Here is a 20,643-nt window from a genome sequence, read left to right on the forward strand (position 1 = left end):
CAAAATGATATGTATTTGGCTGCGGACCCCCATCTCAAAATATGTTGTTCCAAGTACCCCGAGAAGCAAAGATTTGAGTAAAAAAAATATTTAAAAAAATATATATTCAAAGATTTCAACACATTTTCACGATTTAAATAAAAATAGCAGATCTGCAAGCTCACAGCGCGGCACTCGGTGCCGCGCTGTGAGCTTGTATATCTGCTATTTTTGAATAGCCAAAGAAATCTAAAATGACTCCAGGTCCAGGTCTAAATGGGTTAATCGGATCATATTTTTTAATTATATCAACGACATTGATTGACCACATAAGCGTTATTTTATGCAAATCATTTCTGCTAGATCTAGCAGATATGCAAGCTCACAATGTGTCGTGACTTGTTGTGAGCTTGTGGACTGACTATTTATACAAAGATCGGTTGCAATTAAAGCACATGTCAGTCATGGCGTAAATACGCCCGTCTGCTTGATGTGCCCCGGCGAAGCCTTTCATCCATTCTCATGAGGGCACCCCGAGCGATGACAATATCAACGCCCATACTGTATATATATATACGTTGTAAAAAAGGGATGGACCTTCAAGGAAGGGACTGCACACTCCAGGGAACAGAGATGGACAACTTAGTACTGCATTAAGTATTCTATTAGCACGACGCGTTTCGCCGTGAGCTTCGTCAGGTGCTGTATATACGTGTACTGTATAACCAGTCTGTAAGTCTTGAGAGCGTACACATGGAACCAAATGGACCCGTGTAGAAATGAGGTCCCCTAAGATAAGAATGTGTATTAAATGGAGGTCTGTGGCCCTAATGCATATCAAACTGGGGCTCCTTGAAATGAAAATGTATGAGAACCAGTTGGCTATACATTACCCTTGATGATGACCTACTGAGTCACCTATAGTGATGTCTATGGGGCTCTGTAGAGCGACAGAGGCACATTTAAGTGGGTTTGTTAAAGAATGCATTTACAGTATAGTAGAAAAGCTGGAATGGAGGTCATTCATTCAGCCAAGCTGGTGAGGAGGGCTTCCCAGGGTCCTCTGATATTATTACTTCATGTTTTGATTTGATTTACCGAGTGTGTGCCTGTGTTGATATCTTTCACAATAACAGACCTCTCTCTCTCTCTCTCTCTCTCTCTCTCTCTCTCTCTCTCTCTCTCTCTCTCTTCCACCCACCATGTTTCTCTCATGTCTTACTCTTTTCTCTTGCAAGTCACTGTAAAGCAATATTCAGTCACTCTTTTCTTCCTAGTCTTCCATCTCTCTTTCTTTAAAAACAAAATGCAGGCAAGGCTGGCTGAAGTAGCTGTGTGTGTGTGTGTGTGTGTGTGTGTGTGTGTGTGTGTGTGTGTGTGTGTGTGTGTGTGTGTGTGTGTGTGTGTGTGTGTGTGTGTGTGTGTGTGTGTGTAAATATCGCGTGTGTTTAAATAACACACCACAGATTAGGTTAGGGTTAAAAATCGCAACCTAAATGTGAAAAAGGCATTCATAAAATCACAATCCTAAACTGTTGATGTCCTCACGTGTATAGTAACACAAGTTTGTGCGTGTGTGTGTGTGTGTGTGCGTGTGTATGCGTGTGTGTGCACGTGTGTAGCCAAGTGGTGCATCGGTGTGTGTTGTTGTATGACTACTGTAATTAAGCTGAGTGTTGTTGAGCCAAGAACTCCTGGCCTGTCTCCCCGTGCCAGCTGCCTGAAGGCGCACTGGGACTCCCACACTCTCTCTCTCTCTCTCTCTCTCTCTCTCTCTCTCTCTCTCTCTCTCTCTCTCTCTCTCTCTCTCTCTCTCTCTCTCTCTCTCTCTCTCTCTCTCTCTCTCTCTCTCTCTCTCTCTCTCTCTCTCTCTCTCTCTCTCTCTCTCTCTCTCTCTCTCTCTCTCTCTCTCTCTCTCTCTCTCTCTCTCTCTCTCTCTCTCTCTTCACTGCTCTCTCTCTCCATCCCGTCTGGCTCTCCACTGCATCCAGCTGCATCATGCCAGGTATGGAGGGCCTGTGCACCTGCACACACTCCTCCTGGATGGAGGAGGAGAGGGTGCTTACGGGGGGAGATCACAGAGAATGAGGTTGGACAGGGCTTGGATGTGTTGCTGGAAGGCTCAGCCCACGGCGGCCCCTCCGTCAGAACACCATGTCTCCTTTGTATTCTTTGTCATGCTTGCTTTTTTTATTCTTTGTCCAATGCAGCTATTTATGTGAGCTAGTTAGTACTCTCTGTTCGTTTTTAGTACTATTCTTTTAATGTATTTAGAGCAGTGGTTGTCAAACCTTTTTAATTCAAAATCAAGGTTAACCCATTTAGACCTGAGGTTGATTCTAAAAACGCCTTCTAGTTTTCTAAGTTTTCTGAAAAACTTCAAATATTTATTAAAAAATGACCCAAAAAATGCCCTTATAGGCTTACCTGCCAGTGAGGAGCCCCCACCGAGAGGATGTAGCACCTCTGTTTTACCTACTCCTCCCAGTCAACACCACAGGAGTCGCTAGTGCAGTGTAAATGGTCACCCTCCCCGGCCCTCCCCGAAACATGGGCAATAGTGATCGTATAAACGCTCGGCTCATCCGGGTTCCAATGCGGCGGATTCAAACTGTTATAAACTTCACGGTCGGTGGACGGGTAAAGCTTTACCCGTGCCACCCAAGCACCCCTTTGTTTGTTTGTTTGCTTTAGTATTCCATTTCTATTGTGCATCGCTCACTGACCACCTGGCATTAAACAGGCTATATATCGACCCTGATAGCGCTCCACACCAAGTTATGCGTCCCACTCCATTATACTAAGTGCATGTGTTCTGGGCCTCTGGCATCCACCCACATGGTCTGGGGTGCAGCGAGGGTTTCCGGGTTCAGATAGTATCATCCTGCGGTCCAGAGCACTGTTGTTTCTCAACATCGGGGTCCGGGGAGGGACCACCAGGGAAAGACACTCCTGAGAGTGTACCAAAGAAACCAAACTGAACCTGTGCATTATATTTGTTTCTGTAGCCTAGTACAGTGGTTCTCAAACTTTTTCATGTCAAGGACCCCCAAAATGATATGAATTTGGCCGCGGACCCCCATCTCAAATATTTTGTTCCAGGAACCCCCAGAAGCAAAGATTAGAGTTAAAAATTTTGTCTTAAAAATATATATATATCCCAAGGTTTGCACAAATGTTCACGATTTTTCAAAAATAGCAGATCTACAAGCTCATAGCGCGGCACTCGGTGCCGCGCTATGAGCTTGTATATCTGCTATTTTTGAATAGCCAAAGTATAAAAGGTTAAAATGATTGTGACGCTATATTAAGACATTTTGCTGGGGACCCCCTGGAACCCCCCCAAGTACCCCTGAGGGTCCCCGGACCCCACTTTGAGAACCAATGGCCTAGTACACATCAAACATTTAGGGGGTACTAAAAGATCACGGCACTACGGCTGCTCTTGTCCTTTGGTAGTGACCAGAATAACATGGTGGAGAAGAGTTCTCTTCTAGGGTACAGGGTACATAGCAGAATCCCCAAGGGTTCTTCGCAGCACGGAGGACCCACGTTTACAACCGAGTGTGCACTTGAGATTACGGCTGTGTTGCAGCCGGGTCATTGAAGCATATACATGGGAGGACGTACAGAGGGGGGGAAATAGGAAGGGAAAAAAAAGGTGCAATGCGTTCGAGATGAGTGAATGAGTGATAAATGTGCGTTTGAGAGGACATTATAATGCACTGCCATATCTCACTATGCTGCTTTTTTACCGTAAAGCACTCTAGCTGCTGCTGCAGCAGCATGCTGGGCCTGGGGGAGGGAGGGAGAGGAGAGAGAGAGGAGAGAGAGAGGGGAGGGGGGGATGAAGTACATAGGGAGAGAGGGAAATAAAGAGAGAGAGAGAGAGAGCGCGGGGGAGAGAGAGACATAGAAACGGAGCAGTGAGTAAAAGAGCTACCTCGTGTTGGAGTGTGGTCATGTCTCATGACTCTGCAGGAGGGCTGCAACTATGCATACATTTCTTATTAAGTAGTATATCGATTACTTTACCAAAACGATTGAAAAGTATGAATTTAAAAAAAAGATATTGTTGCTGTAATGCAGAGTGTCTATAGGAGCGGGACTTCCATCGTACGTATTTCCCCCGGAAGAAATATTTTTCGACCAATCAAAACACGTATTTTTAAAGCGTCATTTCCTTGGGCAGAACCTCCGCCAAATTATGGTACTTCCGTTTAGACACTCAGCAGGCTAGGTCTTGGCCCAGTGTGGAATCCATATGTGACCCATAATGACCCCTGGGACAATAGATAACTCGGTATGAACAACAACAGGCCTGCAGCCAGAGAGCTAGCATGGCCCGTTAGCAGTGGCGGAAAAAAAGTATTCAAATGTTTTACTTAAGTAAAAGTATCAATACTGCAGTGTAGAAGTACTCTGTTACAAATAAAAGTCCGGAATTCAACATTTGCTTGAGGAAAAGTACAAAAGTTTTGGTATAAAAATGTACTTAAAGTGCCAAAAGTAAAAGTACTAACATGTTTGAAAATAGCAGATCTACAAGCTCACAACGCGTCGCGATGCGACGCGTTGTGAGCTTATAGATCGGCTATTTTCAAATAGCCTAGGTATAAAATAGGGCTAAAGTGGTTAATGTATGTTTTATAATGTCATAATTTATATCTGCAAAGTAACTATTAACTAAAGTTTTCAAATAATTGTAGTGGAGTAAAAGTACAACATTTGCCTCTGAGATGTAGTGGAGTAGAAGTAAAAGCATAGACAATTGGAAATACTCCAGTAAAGTAAAAAAAATACCTCGAAATTGTACTCAAGTACAGCACTTGAGTAAATGTACTTAGTTACTTTACACCACTGCCCGTTAGTAAGCAGCAAGTTACCAGTGGAACAGAAAGCTCCAGGTGCAGTGCATCTCTCTCCGAGCCAGTTACTGTGAGGAGCTATAATGTACTTCAGTCAGTGCTCTGGTGAACCATTCCCCCGGTGTGTGTGTGTGTGTGTGTGTGTGTGTGTGTGTGTGTGTGTGTGTGTGTGTGTGTGTGTGTGTGTGTGTGTGTGTGTGTGTGTGTGTGTGTGTGTGTGTGTGTGTGTGTAGTGGAACTGATTGAAGTGGAGGACTGGCTGTTATTGATTGACAGCAGCCAGGAGAGTCTGCGTTATTGATTGACGGACAGCGTGGCGCTGACAGGCTCGTAGTGCTTTAGAGATGCTGTGTGCAGCAGCCTGCTAGAGGCTTGATTATCCCATTAAGACCTGAGGCCGATTCTACGAATGTCTTCTAAATCCCAACGGTATTCTGGAAAAAAAAACATATGTTTCTATATCAGTGGTGCTCAAACCTTTTCATGTCAAGGACCCCCAAAATGATATGCATTTGGCCGCCGACCCCCATCTCAAAATATTTTGTTCCAGGGACCCCCAGAAGCAAGGATTTTAGTTAAAAATGTTTGCTTTAAAACAATATATATATTCAAAGATATGCACATTTTTTCATAATTTTTCAAAAATAGCAGATCTACAAGCTCGTAGCGCGGCACTCGGTGCCGCGCTATGAGCTTGTATATCTGCTATTTTTGAATAGCCCAAAGTGTAAAATAATGCTTTTTAGCTCAAATCAAAAAGTGACACAGATGCGTTCCAGGTCTCAATGGGTTATACTCAGCTCTGCACGGTGTCACGCACCAAAAACAGCATATCCACAAGCTCACAAACATTCAGGAGTTTACGGTGCAACGGTGTCAATTCCCTCCTTAACCACAGAAACAGCCCTTTTCATGGGCACGTCAAAGTAGTAGGCGAACGCTCGTCGAAAATAGCAGATCTACAAGGTCAAAATGCAGCTAATGGTGAAGAGATTCGGCATTGAGAGAAAAAAGGGAGGGGGCCCAAGTAGAGACGTCTGCGGAGGACCCCAGTCAACAATGTAATGTACAGTATAATTGGGTTTAAATGGTTAAACCACTCTCCGGTTCGCCGTGCCCATCTGTACGACTCGTCTAGAAGCTTGCGCGAGGACAAATGCAATACACCAGGGGTCTTCAACAGGGGGTCCGGGAGCCCTAGGGGGTCCTCAGAGTTACTATAGGGGTTCCGCCAAATCTTTGTGTGATACGATTTAGTTTTTTTACATGAACCACTTGAACCCTAGAATTCCTTTTCTGAGGGGAACATTAGCCGAAAATAGTAGATCTACAAGCTCTGAACGCCTCGCGCTGCGAGGCGTTCAGAGCTTGAAGATCGGCTATTTTTGGCAAAGAGGCTATAGGTGTAGAGGGAAAAAATAGCAGACTAAGTAAAAAAAAAACTTTAATCTGAAACAATTTTATACAATATAGAGTAGGGGGTCCCTGCTTCATCTCTCTCTCTCAGCTAGGGGGTCCTTGGCCTGAAAACGTTGAAGACCCCTGCAATACACTGTATGACATGGGTCTTCAGTTACATTAACCACTTGAACATGCGTATCCCTATTCTGCAGAAAATTGCCAATCTACAAGCTTGTAGATCCAAAAAGAGCCAAAGGTCAAGTTTGGTATTGACGGTTAACGCATTGCCTACCAAGGACGTTTTAAAACGTCATTTCGAGAGAAAAAATAACTGATTAGCAACCATCAGGGGGATCGATCATACTGGAGATAAATATTCTGTGACTACTTGAAAAGGTAAGAAAATCGAAAAATATCGCTGGCAGTGGGTGCATGCAGTCAGAAATAAGTGTGGCAGGGAAAGTGTGAAGGGGTCTTATTTCTGAAAATTAACATCAACAAGAATCCAGTATGAATAGAAAAGATAGATAATGTATAAACAAAAAAAGATTAATTAGCTGTCAAACAAGTATATGAAGCCCTCTACGAAATCTATGAAAAAGTTGAATCTGCAAAACAATTTTATGCAATTATGCAGTAGGGGGTCCGTGCTTCATCTCTCAGTTAAGGGGTCCTTCCTTGGCCTGAAAAACATTGGAAGACCCCTGATGTATGAAGACAAAGAGCAGAAACAGGTGACTTCAGCGAGCAAAACAATAACAGACGAACAGGAGAGAAAAAGAAAGAAAAACCTGCTTTTGCGTTAGCATCGTACAACCTGAGCACGTTCCCAGGTGGCGCATCGTTCGCCACAACAATGGATGGCAGCGTGGGCTCCAGCATCATCACAATGGCTGGCAGCAGGGCTGGACGCCGCCGGTACAAAGCCAAGAACGCCGCTCTTGTTTGCCAGCCGGGGCTAAGTGTACACTGACGCTGTGTCTGAATAATGCTAACGGGCATAGCTGCTGCAATGACAACCCCCACCCCCCCTCCCCCAGCCCTGTCACTGTGTCGCTGTGATGCTGCTCATCCACATTCCATGTATGTACCACTAACAGCATGCAGCAACACAGCAAGATATAGAGGGAACTTAGAGAGAAAAGAGGAGAGGAATGAGAGAGAGAGAGAGAGAGTAGAGAGAGGGGAGAAAGTTAATGCATAAATCTAAATGTAAGAGGCACTGGGCTGCCACTCAGAGGAACAAGGGCATTGGGTTGGCTCGGGCTGTCTGTTCCCCAGCAGCTCGTTGTAGCACAATCTGCCTGCAGAGCAGCCACGACACATCCAGCAAAAAAGCTCCTAACTGGGTCTCCTAGCTGTTAAAAATTCAGCCCCGGCTTTATTGATCATTAAATAATGATTTGAGGGCCTACTTTAAATGCAACTTAACAAGGAGCTCGTGCCGGCACACACGCGTGCGCGCATCCACGCCGCATTCCCTCTCTCTCTCTCTCGCCCCCTTCCTTTGAGTGACAACTTTTCTCATAGAGCGAGATGACGTTGGAGGAGACTTTTGGTGTCGGGTTGTTGCCGGGTTGTTGCCGGGGGAGGGCAACAATAGCGGCTGCTGTGTGAGAGAGCATGGATGGAAAACTTTAGAGGGAAACATTTACAAGGCGGTGTGGAAAAGTATAACAGTGAAGATTTGGCCTTGACAAGCTGCCTGCTGCAGAGTTAGCATTGCAAGGAGCCCTGTAGTCGCCAGGAGGTACGTTGATATAAGAAAGAATATATGGTGTATATAAAAAAAACCTGCTTCATGATTATTCGATCAACCATCATGAACAAGATCAAGCCGGTTGTCGGTTCTAAATATTGGTTTCGATATATTTTCGTTTGGTTGCCTAGCCCTAAGGCAGTTGTTCTGACCCCCCAAAATATTCATATTTGAAATGGGGACCCCGCACCCCGACACGCACTTGGAATGTAGGAGTTGAGGCATTACATTTAGTCTGACTCGGTTCTACAGATCAATATTGCGAAAATAGCAGATCCACAAGCTCACAACGCCTCGCAACGCCAGACGTTGTGAGCCTGTAGATCGTATATATATTTTTAAATGCCTCTTTTTTTATATTATTTGACAAGTTGGCCAATGTTTCACCAGTTTTTATAGTATTGTTTGTTTGTTTTTTTCTTTTCTTCCTTTTTTTTAGGTCTTAAAAGTCCTTAAATTGTCACTTCACTGTGTCCTGTGTACGGGGGGGGGGGGGGTGGGGTGGGGGGCATGAGCGATAGTGTGAACTTAACCGTTTCAGGACGCGAACGAGCTCGTTCGCGTTCACGGCAATTAACTAGTTATTTTGAACGAATCGATCATGAACGACCCATCACTACTTCACTGTCATCTGCCCCCCCAAATTCATGTCTCACAGGTTGAGAACTACTGCCCTTAAGGGACAGATGTAGCACTTTCACAAAAAAACTGCTAGGCTTTGATGTGACCTCCAACTCGCACTGGCTTGCATATAGAAGGACACATCCCCCCCACCAGCTAAACATAAACAGTACTGCATGCAGGTACTTAAAAATGTCAATCCGGTGATACGGGCTGCAGCTGAGAGGAGACAGGGGTCAAGATAGGGGGGACGGGGGGGGGATTGGGACGGTTGGTGGTAGCAGCGAGCTGTCTATAGGGGATGAACAGGAGGTTGTGGGGTTGGCTGTGACACTATGTATACTAAGCAGATGTCCTTTCCATGGAGGACCTGTGGGAAGCCCCCCGGAGGAGGGAGAACGCAGCGTTTAATTAACCAGAGAGCAGGTTAAAGGTTCTCCTTCAACCTTCAGAATCAGCTTCATTGTCACATCACTAGGTTTACAGTCGGGGTGTATCATGCCTTGTTCAGCAGTCTGACGGTATAGCCGGGGTGGAAGTAGCCTGGGAATCAATACCATTTTCGGGTTTCTGATCCGGTCGGAGCGGAAATAACTTTATGCCATCAGGCGGCCGGAACCACCGGTGCCTTGCACCTCCAAAATGATTCCCCTGGTTTAAAATTTATATAATCATTTAATGTATTTTGGTGTAATAATCGTTTGCAAGTGTGCCGTCATGATAATCCGTTCCATAGTTATTGGCAGTTGAATGTAGGTTGTTTTCGCGAAAAAGCAACCGAAAGCAGAGACAAGTGCATTTTTCCAAATCTATTACAATGAGAGTGAACGTGACTGGGTTTTTTTTGCGATCAGGTGGAGCTTCACTGGGAGTCAAATGGTGACTCATAGATTAGAGAAGAGCGCCATCTAACGTAAAAAACGAAAACACATAACATACGTCAAAACACGTCATTGACAGTCAATGTGTTAAGACCTGAGGTCGTTTCTACACATGCCTTCTGAATCAGTAGTTGTCACACTTTCAAGATCTGGTATTTTTGAATAGCCAAAGCTAAAATCTAAAATGACACAGATGATTTACCCTTGTTTTTGCCATAATCTTCATAAGTGTTTCTATTCATCTGTTGAAACATGTCCATACATTTTCAAACATTTTCAAAACTATTGGAATAGCCGATCTACAAGCTCAAGCTGTGAACGAATAGATACTGTCGGCTATTTTCCTGCGAAAGCTTGGATTCTGGGGTTTAAGTGGTTTAAGTTATTTGTCATGTCTGCCCTGTGCAATGTTAGTGTACAAATGAAAGCCTCACTACAAAGGCTAGGCACACTGAACTCAAAGAGCTGTAAGAGGTCACGCCGGGTGCAGATTCTTGACAACTTGAACAACAAAGGAAACCATCCTCACTCAAAGTCTTTAATAAGCCACAAGCAACAGCTGCCGGCTGTTGCTGGCGGCTTATTAAAAACTTTAAACTTTGTTTGTGTGTGCGGATGGTTCCTTTGTTCTTCAAGTTTACAAATTCTAAGAGGCAAACGGAAAGTGTCATTTTGATTTATATGTGTTAACTAACTTAACCCATTAAGACCGGGGAATGCATATGTGTCAATTTTTAGATTTCTTTGGCTATTCTTTGGTTTTCCCCCAAGTTTTTCAATCCAGATCACAACTTTTCGAGACAGACAAACAGACACACGGAAATGGCTGAAAACATAACCCCTGTCCAGTTCCGTTTTAGCCTCGCAACGTGGATTTAGTCTCACGTTCCTCCCCGGTATCAGTCTGGACTTCGGCCCATAGGGAGCGAAGATGAGAAATCAGAAAAGTATCGGGCCAATCAGTGACTGTGTTTCAACTGCTGTCCGTACAACAGTGAAAAGCATTAAAATAATTTTCTGATTTCTCATACTCGCTCCCTATGGTCCGAAGTCCAGACTGATACCGGGGAGGAACGTGAATCCACGTTATCAGTCTGGCCAATGACAGGCCAGTTCCCTTGCACATCAATCATATCACTGTAAAATGAATGCACCAGCCCCCACCTTTCAGAAACATACTCAGACGACTACAGACTCGGAGAACTCTGTAGATAGTCTGTTTTAATTTTTTATATTTTATTTTGTATATTAAATACCTTCAGCTGAGTGTGTGTGTGTGTGTGTGTGTGCATGTTTTTTTTTTCTGTTTGTTTTGCTTAAAAACAGTATAAAATACACAGTATTGCACATAGTAAATCAATTGCACTTTTTTAAGGTACAGATTTAACATCTAGTTCTCTCTTTATGCTACAGTACAGCATCATCTAACTGAAGAACTCAGTCCACCGTGTACGTGTAAAGTACGAGATAAGAGTTTAGCGTTAATGAAGCACATGTTAGCCAACAGAAAGCAGTAAGGGTGTCAGAACCTGTGAAGGACATATACAGTCAATGTTGTATCTGTCGTTCCCATATGATGCAGTGGTGGAAAAGTAACATCAAAAGTACATTTACTCAAGTAAGTACCAGCGCTGCGTTCACACTGCCAGCTACAAAAAGATACAAAGCGACACAGCATATCGCTGTTGTCGGGCAGAAACTGCTTGTGTCCATAGTCTAAGTTTTTGTGTTTTTTATTAAATTAACGCCCTACTCGATCACGCTATAGTGTCACACAAAAGCATCAAACGTAGCAGTTCTACAAGCTCGAAACGCGGTGCAATGCGACCCGCTTTGAGCTTGTAGATCTGCTACTTTTTCTTTTTTTTTTTTTTTATCCTGAAAAGTAACGGTTTTGGACATGAGGTTTCCACCCGAAAGAGACGATATCTGACGCTGTTGAAGTGTTGATCCACACGCTCGTTGACGTCAATAATGCGTTCTCGACGAGCGAGAAAAATGTAAAGGAAAATAAAAAAATATATAAAGTCTGGCTGAGGGAAATAATTAACTAACCATTGTGTGGAGGTAAGTGGAAATGGTTAAGCAACACTTGGTGGTTTATTTGTAGCCTCGTAGTTGCAGTTGAAGCCAGCTCAACTAGGATCGTATATACTGTATAGCTCTGTAGGTTTTGTACTCTAGCAGCTACACATGTCAGGTGTAGCTTTGCTTTTGCATCTTCATGTCGCTAGTGCTTCCATTTGCAATCTAATGGTAGACTGTAGCTTTGTAGCTGCCAGTGTCAACGCAGCACAGGTCTGTAACTCTGAGAGCGTACAAATGGAACCAAATGGACCCCTAAGGGCCCATTTGGCTCCATTTGTACGCTCTCACAGTTATAGTTGAAATTAAACATTTGCTTGAAAATGAAATTAAACATTGTGAGAAGCACTGTTTTATACCCATTGACCTGTAGCAGTAATCTCTGGTTTTGTTGTGTCGGCAGCAAATGATGATTCTGCTGAAACCACTTTGGCACATTTTCTCTCTTTCCGGCAGTGTCTTTTTTTTTAAGATGTTGCTGTCGAGCAGAAACCTTATACCTCCATATTTCATGTTATGTTTTTTTTTGTGTTTTGAGTGACTTCCACCATCATGTTCTTGCAAGCACTGTTGGCTTTTATGCTGTTTTTGTTCTTTTTTTAATTATTGGCTGCTCTCCAACTCATTAAAATGTTATTAGCCCTATTAGATGCTATACAACAATATATAAATATTTATTTTGGCTGTACATAGGCTTAAATGGACCCTGTATTTGGGGGGGGGGGGTAATTGGGGGCAAACCAAAACAAAGACAGCAAAACAAGCGTAGTTAGAAACCGCTCCTTGAAAAAGATAGAAAAGTTATCCCCGCAATATCTCAGTGGTGGAAAGTAACTTTTAGTACATTTACTCAAGTGCTGCAGCCTGGCTCCAGTTGCTGAATCGCTAGCCAAGGCCATAAAAAATTAAATAATAATAAGACCAGGGGTCTGTCTGATGACACTGTCAAAGGCGGGGTTTTCTCGGTTGAAAATGTAACCGGCCCGATGGGGATGATCCAGTATGAACCTATAAGAAAAAGGTCCCATGTTGTCCACCCCCCCCCCCCCCCCCCCCCCCCCCCACACACACATCTCAGAAAATGGCTGCACTGAGAGGGATTTCAGACTGAATAATGAGTGTCAGGCAACAGTGCTGTACTTGAGTATAATTTTGAGGTACTTTTACTTTACTGGAGTAGGCCTACAGTGTGTCCATTTTGTTGAAACGATTACAAATGTTGTACTTTTTACTCCACTGCAATTATTTGAAAACTTTACTAGTTGCTTTTGCGGGTTTAGATTATTATTACAAAACAGACATTAACCAACTAAAGCCCTATTTTATGCTTTTGCTAAAATAGCCAATCTACAAGCTTGTGCTGCATATGATAAGACAGGAGCTTGTAGATGCCATTTTCAAAACATTTGTGTACACTTTGTGACTTTGGTACTGTTAAGTATTTTTTGATGCCAATATTTTCACTCAATTAAAATGCAGGCCAGGCCTTTTACTTGTAACATAGTATTATTTTAAAGCCGTATTGCGTCTCTTACTTAAGTAAAAGTACTGGAATACTTCTTCCACCACTGTGCGGTGGCTCATTCGGTCCTCTCGGCTCGGCTTCAGCGGTTGACGCAGGACGCTGTGGAATTAACAATCACAGCCATCCTCTCTGACTGCTCACCACCTCCTTCGCATCTTTTTCAGAGGAACAGGCTTACATACTGTATCATTGCTGTCATGCAGAAACCTCATATTCTACATATTTCAACTCTCATATTTTTCTCCCCTTCGTGAATTAAGAACCTATTTAGTCATACTGCGGTGTCACACAAAAATAGAAAAAAATAGCCGATCTACAAACTGCATCGTGACACGTTGTAAACTTGCAGATCTGCTATGTTTTGCTATTTTTGGAAATGGTTTAAGTGAAAGTGGGAAAGTATTATCAGTAGGTTTTTATGAATTTTTAACCAATTAAAAGTATTAACCTTAAGACCTGAAGAAGCATCTGTGTGACTTTTTCATTTGAGCTAAAAAGCATTATTTTACACTTTGGCTATACACTTTGGTATATCTGCTAAAAAGCTGATATACAAGCTCATAGCGCGGCACCGAGTGCCGCGCTACAAGCTTGTAGATCTGCTATTTTTGAAAAATCGAGAAAATGTGTGCAAATTAATATATTTATATTATTTTAAAGTGAACATTTTTAACTCAAATCTTTGCTTCTGGGGGTCCCTGGAACAACATATTTTAGATGGGGGTCCGCGGTCAAATACATATAATTTTGGGGGTCCTTGACATGAAAAAGTTTGAGAACCAACCACTGCTATAGAAACATAGGTTTGTCAGAAAAGTGTTGAGATTTAGAAGACATTTTGTAGAAATCGGCTTCAGGTCTTAATGGGTTGTGTGAAAGTAGTGTCAGTGGGTTTTAATTGTTAACCAATGAAACATATTAACAAGAGCTTGTGACTACATTGGATCCATTGGAACACGTTTTTTTTTTTGTCATTTCCTGGTAACGGTTTTGGACATATATGAGGTTTCCACCTGACAGCAAGAATGCGATAACACGAGTATAACCAAATAAAAAAGCCTTCAGATTGCTGCTTTTGTGTGCCAAGGTGGGAGCTAGAGCTACGGTGTGATTATGATGAAGTAAGCTGGATATTATGAGCTCTATCCTTTTTGTGTGTGCGTGTCCGTGTGTTCTCGTGTCCTTGACAGAATGCACCGTGAGGAGACTTTAAGAAATAGGCTTGACGTATGAAAAATAACTTTACAAACTATTCACACCGTCCGTATTCATCTGTAGCGTAGTTCTCAGAATGGACAATGAACAGCCGTTCCACCTTACCCCGACCCTTCTCTCATTCACAGCAACTTCTGATAAATAATGTATATTCCAATAAACCTTAAAGGGCAAGAGCACTTTGGTAGAGGTTTGGGTTGTGTTGTTACCTTGCCATGGTGTTACTCCAAAGGTGGACAATAAATCAAAAAATATTGCTCCAGTGATTAGAAATTGATCATTCAAAATATGCTCCTCGTTGACTTACATTGTACAATGAAACATCTCTCAAAGTCACTCTTTTAGGCCGTAAACGAACACAAACAATGTTGATTCAGACAATATAGAACATCACCAAACCCAGTACTGTTTGTTTTTTTCATATACATGTCAACTTCCTGTTGATTTTGCTATTCATCCAGTCCTGCTTTTCTTCCTAATACTTTTTTTAAATGAAAAAACAAAACAAAAAAAAACAGTACTACTGGGTTTGGTGATGTTCTATATTGTTCGTTAACATGCTAAAATAGTGACTTTGAGAGCTGTTTTACCGTACAATGTAAGTCAATGAGGAGTGTATTTAGCATTATCAATTTCTAACCAATGGAGCAATTATGTTTGATTGCTTGTCCACCTTTGGAGTTACATCATGACAAGGTAACTACACAACCCCTACCAAAGTTGTCTTGCCCTTTTAAAGCACCGCCTCTCAACGTTTCATTCCGGGTGGGGACCACCTGGGGGTCCAAAATGGACCCTTAACAGGTCTGTATAACTCTGAGAGGAGAGCTTACAAATGGGAACCAAATGAACCCATAGCGTGGTCCATTTGATTCCATTTGTACGCTCTCAGAGTTAAATTAGCACGGGAGGATTTTACAGTGTAGATTTAGGGGTCCCAGAGATTACCCTTCTCGGAGTTATACAGACCCCCGTTAAGGGTTCTGTTTGGACCGCTGGTGGGTGGTCCCCCGGGGGGGCTAGACGTTGAGAACCAGCGCCTTTTGTTTTTAAAAGTGAGCTATAGCTTCATATATTTATATATATATATATAAAAAACAAAAAAAGGTAACATCGATATCTACCTTTTTTGCAAATGTTCATAAGAAAATAAGTGTTATTTATTCACTCTTTCACATCAGTTTGATTTCAACCAGACATGTTTTAGGGGAACGGGATTAGAAATGAGATCACAGAGCTCCAATAAATACCGCTCTTATGACGCAGCGTCAAGTCTCTCCCCGCCTCGTGTCAAAAGTTCTCTGTTTTGCTCCGTCGTTGGCGTTTATTGCAGGTGTAATCCACATGTGTAAGAGAGAATGGTCAAAATAGTGTCTGTTTTTTTAAATGTTTATATATTTTTTTAATTCTGGAGAAAATAGTGTTCCTGAAACAGTGTTAATTGTGCTTTTGCCGGTAACGCTGATATGCTGTCGATATAGTTCTTCATCGGAGAAACGAAGGTGGCGTTTTAAAGTCACGACCCCCCCAATCCCCCCCCCTCATCCCTTTGATGTTAGGAAGGAATGACAAATCCAAGTCTCAGATTGCAGAGTAGAAATATGTGTCTGAGACCGCGGTCACCAAAAAAACAATAAATAATTGAATAGGACTCCATATAGTCTTAGAAGTTAGAAAAATATATGTAAATAGACAGAGGGAAATTCAATTTCTCTTTTCTCCTTTGCTGATCCCCCAAACAAAGTTGCCGTTGGGGCAATTTCACGGCCCGTTTCAAGAAAGTTGTTCAAAATAAGTGAATCCTTTTTTTTCCCTCTCCCTTTTCTTTTTTTTTGGTAAACGTGACAAATTTTTCATTTTTCCATGAGGCCCGTTCTCTTTTTTATTTTTTTCTGCTCTTCTACTTCCATTTTTCTCTTTCCGTTACACTCCAAGTCGTGTCCGCGTTCAAGTCCAACAATATCCAAAGCAGTGGAGCTCTCTGTTAACCAATTGTTACCAAGCCACGGTAAAAAGCCAACGTTGTTGATTCTGTTCCCGTGTGACCCCCCCGACAAAAATAACCGATAAAATGAGCTTGGCGGGATGCATAAAAATCCTGGGCATCAGTGTAACCAGTTAAACCCATATATGCTTCGTTGACCGTATTCCCAAGGGCTCTATATTAGGCCCCCTCCTGTGTTCGCTCTACACAAAATATCCTTGATTACGAACACGAAAACAGCCGATATGCAAGCTCACAACATGCCGCAACAAGACGCCTTGTGAGCTTGTATTTCGGGTGTTTTCGCGTAGATCGGCCGTTTCCATGTAGATCGGCAATTCCCGTGTGGATCGGCCATTTTCGCGTAGATCGGCCGTTTATGCGTAGTTCAGCCATTCCCGCGTAGATCGGTCGTTTCCGTGTATATTGGCCATTTTCGCGTAGATCGTCCGTTTCCGTTTAGATCAGCTGGGTTCGGTCCAACGTACCCCCCCCCCCCTTTTCCCCCAGAATCGGCACGCTAAGGTTCAAGTGGTTAAGCGTGGCCGCCTGGTCGGTCAGCCGCCGTGTGCGTGCTCCTTTCATAGGAACCACAGTTTCCAGCGGGCGTGCTTCTTGGACTCGGCTTTGGACTTGCGCTTGGGGGTGGAGGTGAAGGCCTCCCCGGACGAAGGGTAAGGCAGCGGGGAGAAGTAGGCGTCGTCCGTGGGACACAGCCTCTTCATCAGCGGCTGCAGCTTGTCCTCCTGCTGCTTGAAGTCCAGCTCCACACTGCATGAGGACACGCACACACAGGCACGCACGCACACACGCACACACACAGAGAGAGAGAGAGAATCAGAGTGCAGTTCTAGTCGATTGCTATACACACAGTAAAATCCTCAGTGTTAATTTAACTTTGAGAGTGTATGTAGCGCCCTGGGATTCGAACCCGGGTCTCCCATGTGGAAAGCCAACATCTTAACCACTAAGCCAAAGGGAATTTCCTGTAGCTCGGGGGAGATATTAGAGTTTCAGGCTGAGGTTGTGAGCCACCCTGCTACACTCATCCCCATTTTGACATCCTCCCACGGGGAAACCCGATCCGGGTCTCGGCACCAATGTAACTTCCGGGATTCGAACCCGGGTCTCCCACGTGGAACATCTTAACCGCTAGACCAAAGGGAATTCCTTATAGCTCGGGGGAGAGAGTAGACCTTTAGGCCATCAGGCTGAAGGGGAGAGCCACTCTGCTACATGCACAGGCACGTGAAATCTAAAATCTGCACGCACACGCGCACAGCAGAGCGAGAGCCAGAGGGCAGTTGTAGTCGATTGGTTGTACACACTGTAAAATCCTCAGTGTTAATGTAACTCAGAGAGTGTGCAAATGGACCCACAATGGACCCACAATTCCATTTTGTTCCATATGTATAGATGAACACAGAGGATTTGCGTTAATTTATACCAAAACAAATCTTGCTTAGGGCCACGAAAATCCTAGGGCCGGCCCTGATGGAACCAAATGAACCCACCTAACTGTGCAGATATTAAAACCACGTCGGACATCAAGTGCTTGCCGCGTGCTGAATTATTATTCGGCGATAATTTATCATTTCGCTTTTTGCAGACTGTTTGAAAATACATCAACGGAAGGAACGGGGCAGAGAGAGAGAAAGGGCAGGGCGACCCATATGGCTGCTTAACGAGCAGTTTTTTATTATTTAGTTATTTATTTCCCACCCCATTTAATGGGTTATTGTCGTCACCTTCCTTTATGTGAGCGTGGCCCGGGCTGTGTTCCTCATCATACAGATTATGCAGTGCGGTCTGTTCTCACTTGACCCTGTGGACTCACATCTGCTGTGACATTGCTATAGGCCCGCCAGCGTCACCTACAGTACATCCCCCCTTCTCTTCTATCTCTTTACCTCTCTCGCTTTTGCGCTTTCTTTCTTATACCCCCCCCCCCCACATACCAAAATTATTTTGGTCAAATATCCACCTTTTTATGTTTCCTGTCTACGTTTGTAATTCAGTCAGATAACTCACAAATAGATTGAACCAATATTGTAGAATGAGAATACAAGTGTGGATGTAATATTTTATCTTGCCGTTCAGGCTCCATTTTTCTCCCTGCTCAGCACGAATAGACAACCATCATTAACCATTAAGAGCAGGGAGATAGATATGCAATAACAACCCCCCCATGGGGAATAGAACCAATAGCAGAGGCCACTGGTGGTGTTGGGGTGGCGGTGCGAGCAAACAGCCATAGACAACAAACCAGAACACATAAAGTGGAAGGAACAGAGATTTAGTTGAGCTAACCCGCCCAATTGGTCAGCCGATTGCCACGTCAGTGTATGACGTATGAGTCTGGCATGACGCTGTATACAGCCACATAGTAATGAGCATGAGTGTATACTGCCTGAACTAACCTCGCAGGCTACATATCATTTATTATTTCAAAATATTTAAAAAATATATATTTTTTTTAAATCTATACATTTTTTTAAATTCGCAATATAAGTGACACTAGATCACACAAGTGACAGCAGATCTACAAGCTTGTAGGCCGGCTATTTTCACCATTTCTGAAATTTCTTAGAGATTTAAAATGTTTGGCTCTCGGGAAGACAACTAAATTTTCTCTTTTTTGAATCTCTAGCTAAAAAGTCTAAAGAATCACTGTACTTGCGAGCTCTCTGCAAAGCCGCAGGGAATGAATGCCCATCATTAGTATGTTGGCGATGAGTGGTCACTGGAGGGCGTTTGAGCCCCGGCATCATTTGATGTACTTTTAAAACTCGGATCAGAGTCGTATTGACTCGTATCGACGCGACCCCGCTGTACACGGCTTCTGTCTACACTGACGTGCCTTGATTCCCCCGTTGCCATAATATTACGATGGGATTCACGGAGCCCGTATAGCCCTCTTCCCTTCCCCACCAGGCTTTTGTCGTGGGGGGGATGATGGGGTCATCTGCACGTGGTATAGTGGAGAAAAGTATATAGTGTTGAAAATTAGACATGCTCCAGTAAAGTAAAAGTACCTCACAATTTTACTCGAGTACAGTACTTGATTAAATGTGCCTAGTTACTTTCCACGACAGGGCGTAATCCCCACTGACCCTCAGGTTAGGCGCTAAAGTGAAATTCGTATTAAAGCCTTTTAATCTGTTAAATATTCACTGGTTGGTGGAGGGTGCTCACACACTGACACACAGACATACAGACACAGACAACATAATCCAGGTCATACATACATACTATACAGAATGTCTGGCTAGACACTGCTGTTAAACACACTGGGTTTAACGTCAGGAGTCACTAGGGCAGTGGTTCTCAACCATTTTAACTTGAATGACTCCCTTAACTCTCGAGAGTGTACAAATGGAACCAAATGGACCCGATTGGAGCCCCCCTCAAGTATCCCTGAGGGTCCCTGGACCCCACGTTTGAGAACCACTGCACGAGGGGTCCGCTAGGGGGGGAATAATAATGAAATTTGATCCTTTTTTTTTAATTATTTCAATTCATTTCATAAGAATATTGTGTCTAATCACTTGGCATCTCTATTGTGGGCATGTTATTGTTGTCCAAAATGCATTTTCATAACTTTTTTGTAAATAGCAGATCTAGTATGAGCTCACAATGCATATCTACAACAGCTTGTAGATTGGCTATTTTCACTATTAACATTGTATTCATTGTTTTAAGTCATTTTCAAATACGGGGGGCCCCGGGCTAAGTCTATTTGAGGGTCCATGGAAAAAGTGTGTTAACCAACATCTAGTCATCTGGCCAACGGCATGTACTGTACTTCCTCTATCTCTGGAATAGAAGCTTTTCTCACTGGACAACATAAACATTCTAAATGCCTCCAAGTTGATTTCCTCTCGCAGTGTTTGTGAATATCAGTAGCTGACAGTTTGTCCCCCCCCCCCCCCAAAATCATATACCACATCATCATGTATCATGTTCTATTGGACTATAATCATTGATCATCGGCTATCCCATTGAGACCTGAAGCCGATTCTACATGTCTCCTAAATCTCAACAGTATTCTGAAAAACGTATGTTTCTATATCAGTGGTGCTCAATCTTTTTCATGTCAAGGACCCCCAAAATTGTATGCATTTGGCCACGGACCCCCATCAAAATATTTTGTTCCAGGGACCCCCCAGAAGCAAAGATTTGAGTTAAAAATGTTCGCTTTAAAAATATATATATCCAGAAGATTTGCACACATTTTCACGATTTTTCAAAAATAGCAGATCTACAAGCTCGTAGCGCGGCACTCGGTGCCGCGCTATGAGCTTGTAGATCTGCTATTTTTGAAT

General features: G+C 43.3%; 2 protein-coding genes across 3 annotated transcripts in view; one reads left to right on the plus strand and one right to left on the minus strand.

Moving 5' to 3' along the window:
- The window catches only part of dock1 (dedicator of cytokinesis 1), a 480,313-nt gene that overhangs the window by 173,537 nt on the left and 286,133 nt on the right, over positions 1-20,643 (plus strand). The window lies entirely within an intron of this gene.
- The window catches only part of insyn2a (inhibitory synaptic factor 2A), a gene marked incomplete at both ends in the record, with an annotated part of 46,240 nt that continues 42,496 nt past the window's right edge, over positions 16,900-20,643 (minus strand). Inside the window, one exon of the mRNA XM_084079265.1 lies at positions 16,900-17,089. Coding sequence (XP_083935391.1) covers positions 16,900-17,089 — 190 coding nt within the window. The remainder of the gene's footprint in view (positions 17,090-20,643) is intronic.

This window comes from Gymnoscopelus microlampas (assembly GCF_963454915.1).
Source record: "Gymnoscopelus microlampas genome assembly, chromosome: 14".
In the NCBI taxonomy this organism is placed as follows: domain Eukaryota; kingdom Metazoa; phylum Chordata; class Actinopteri; order Myctophiformes; family Myctophidae; genus Gymnoscopelus; species Gymnoscopelus microlampas.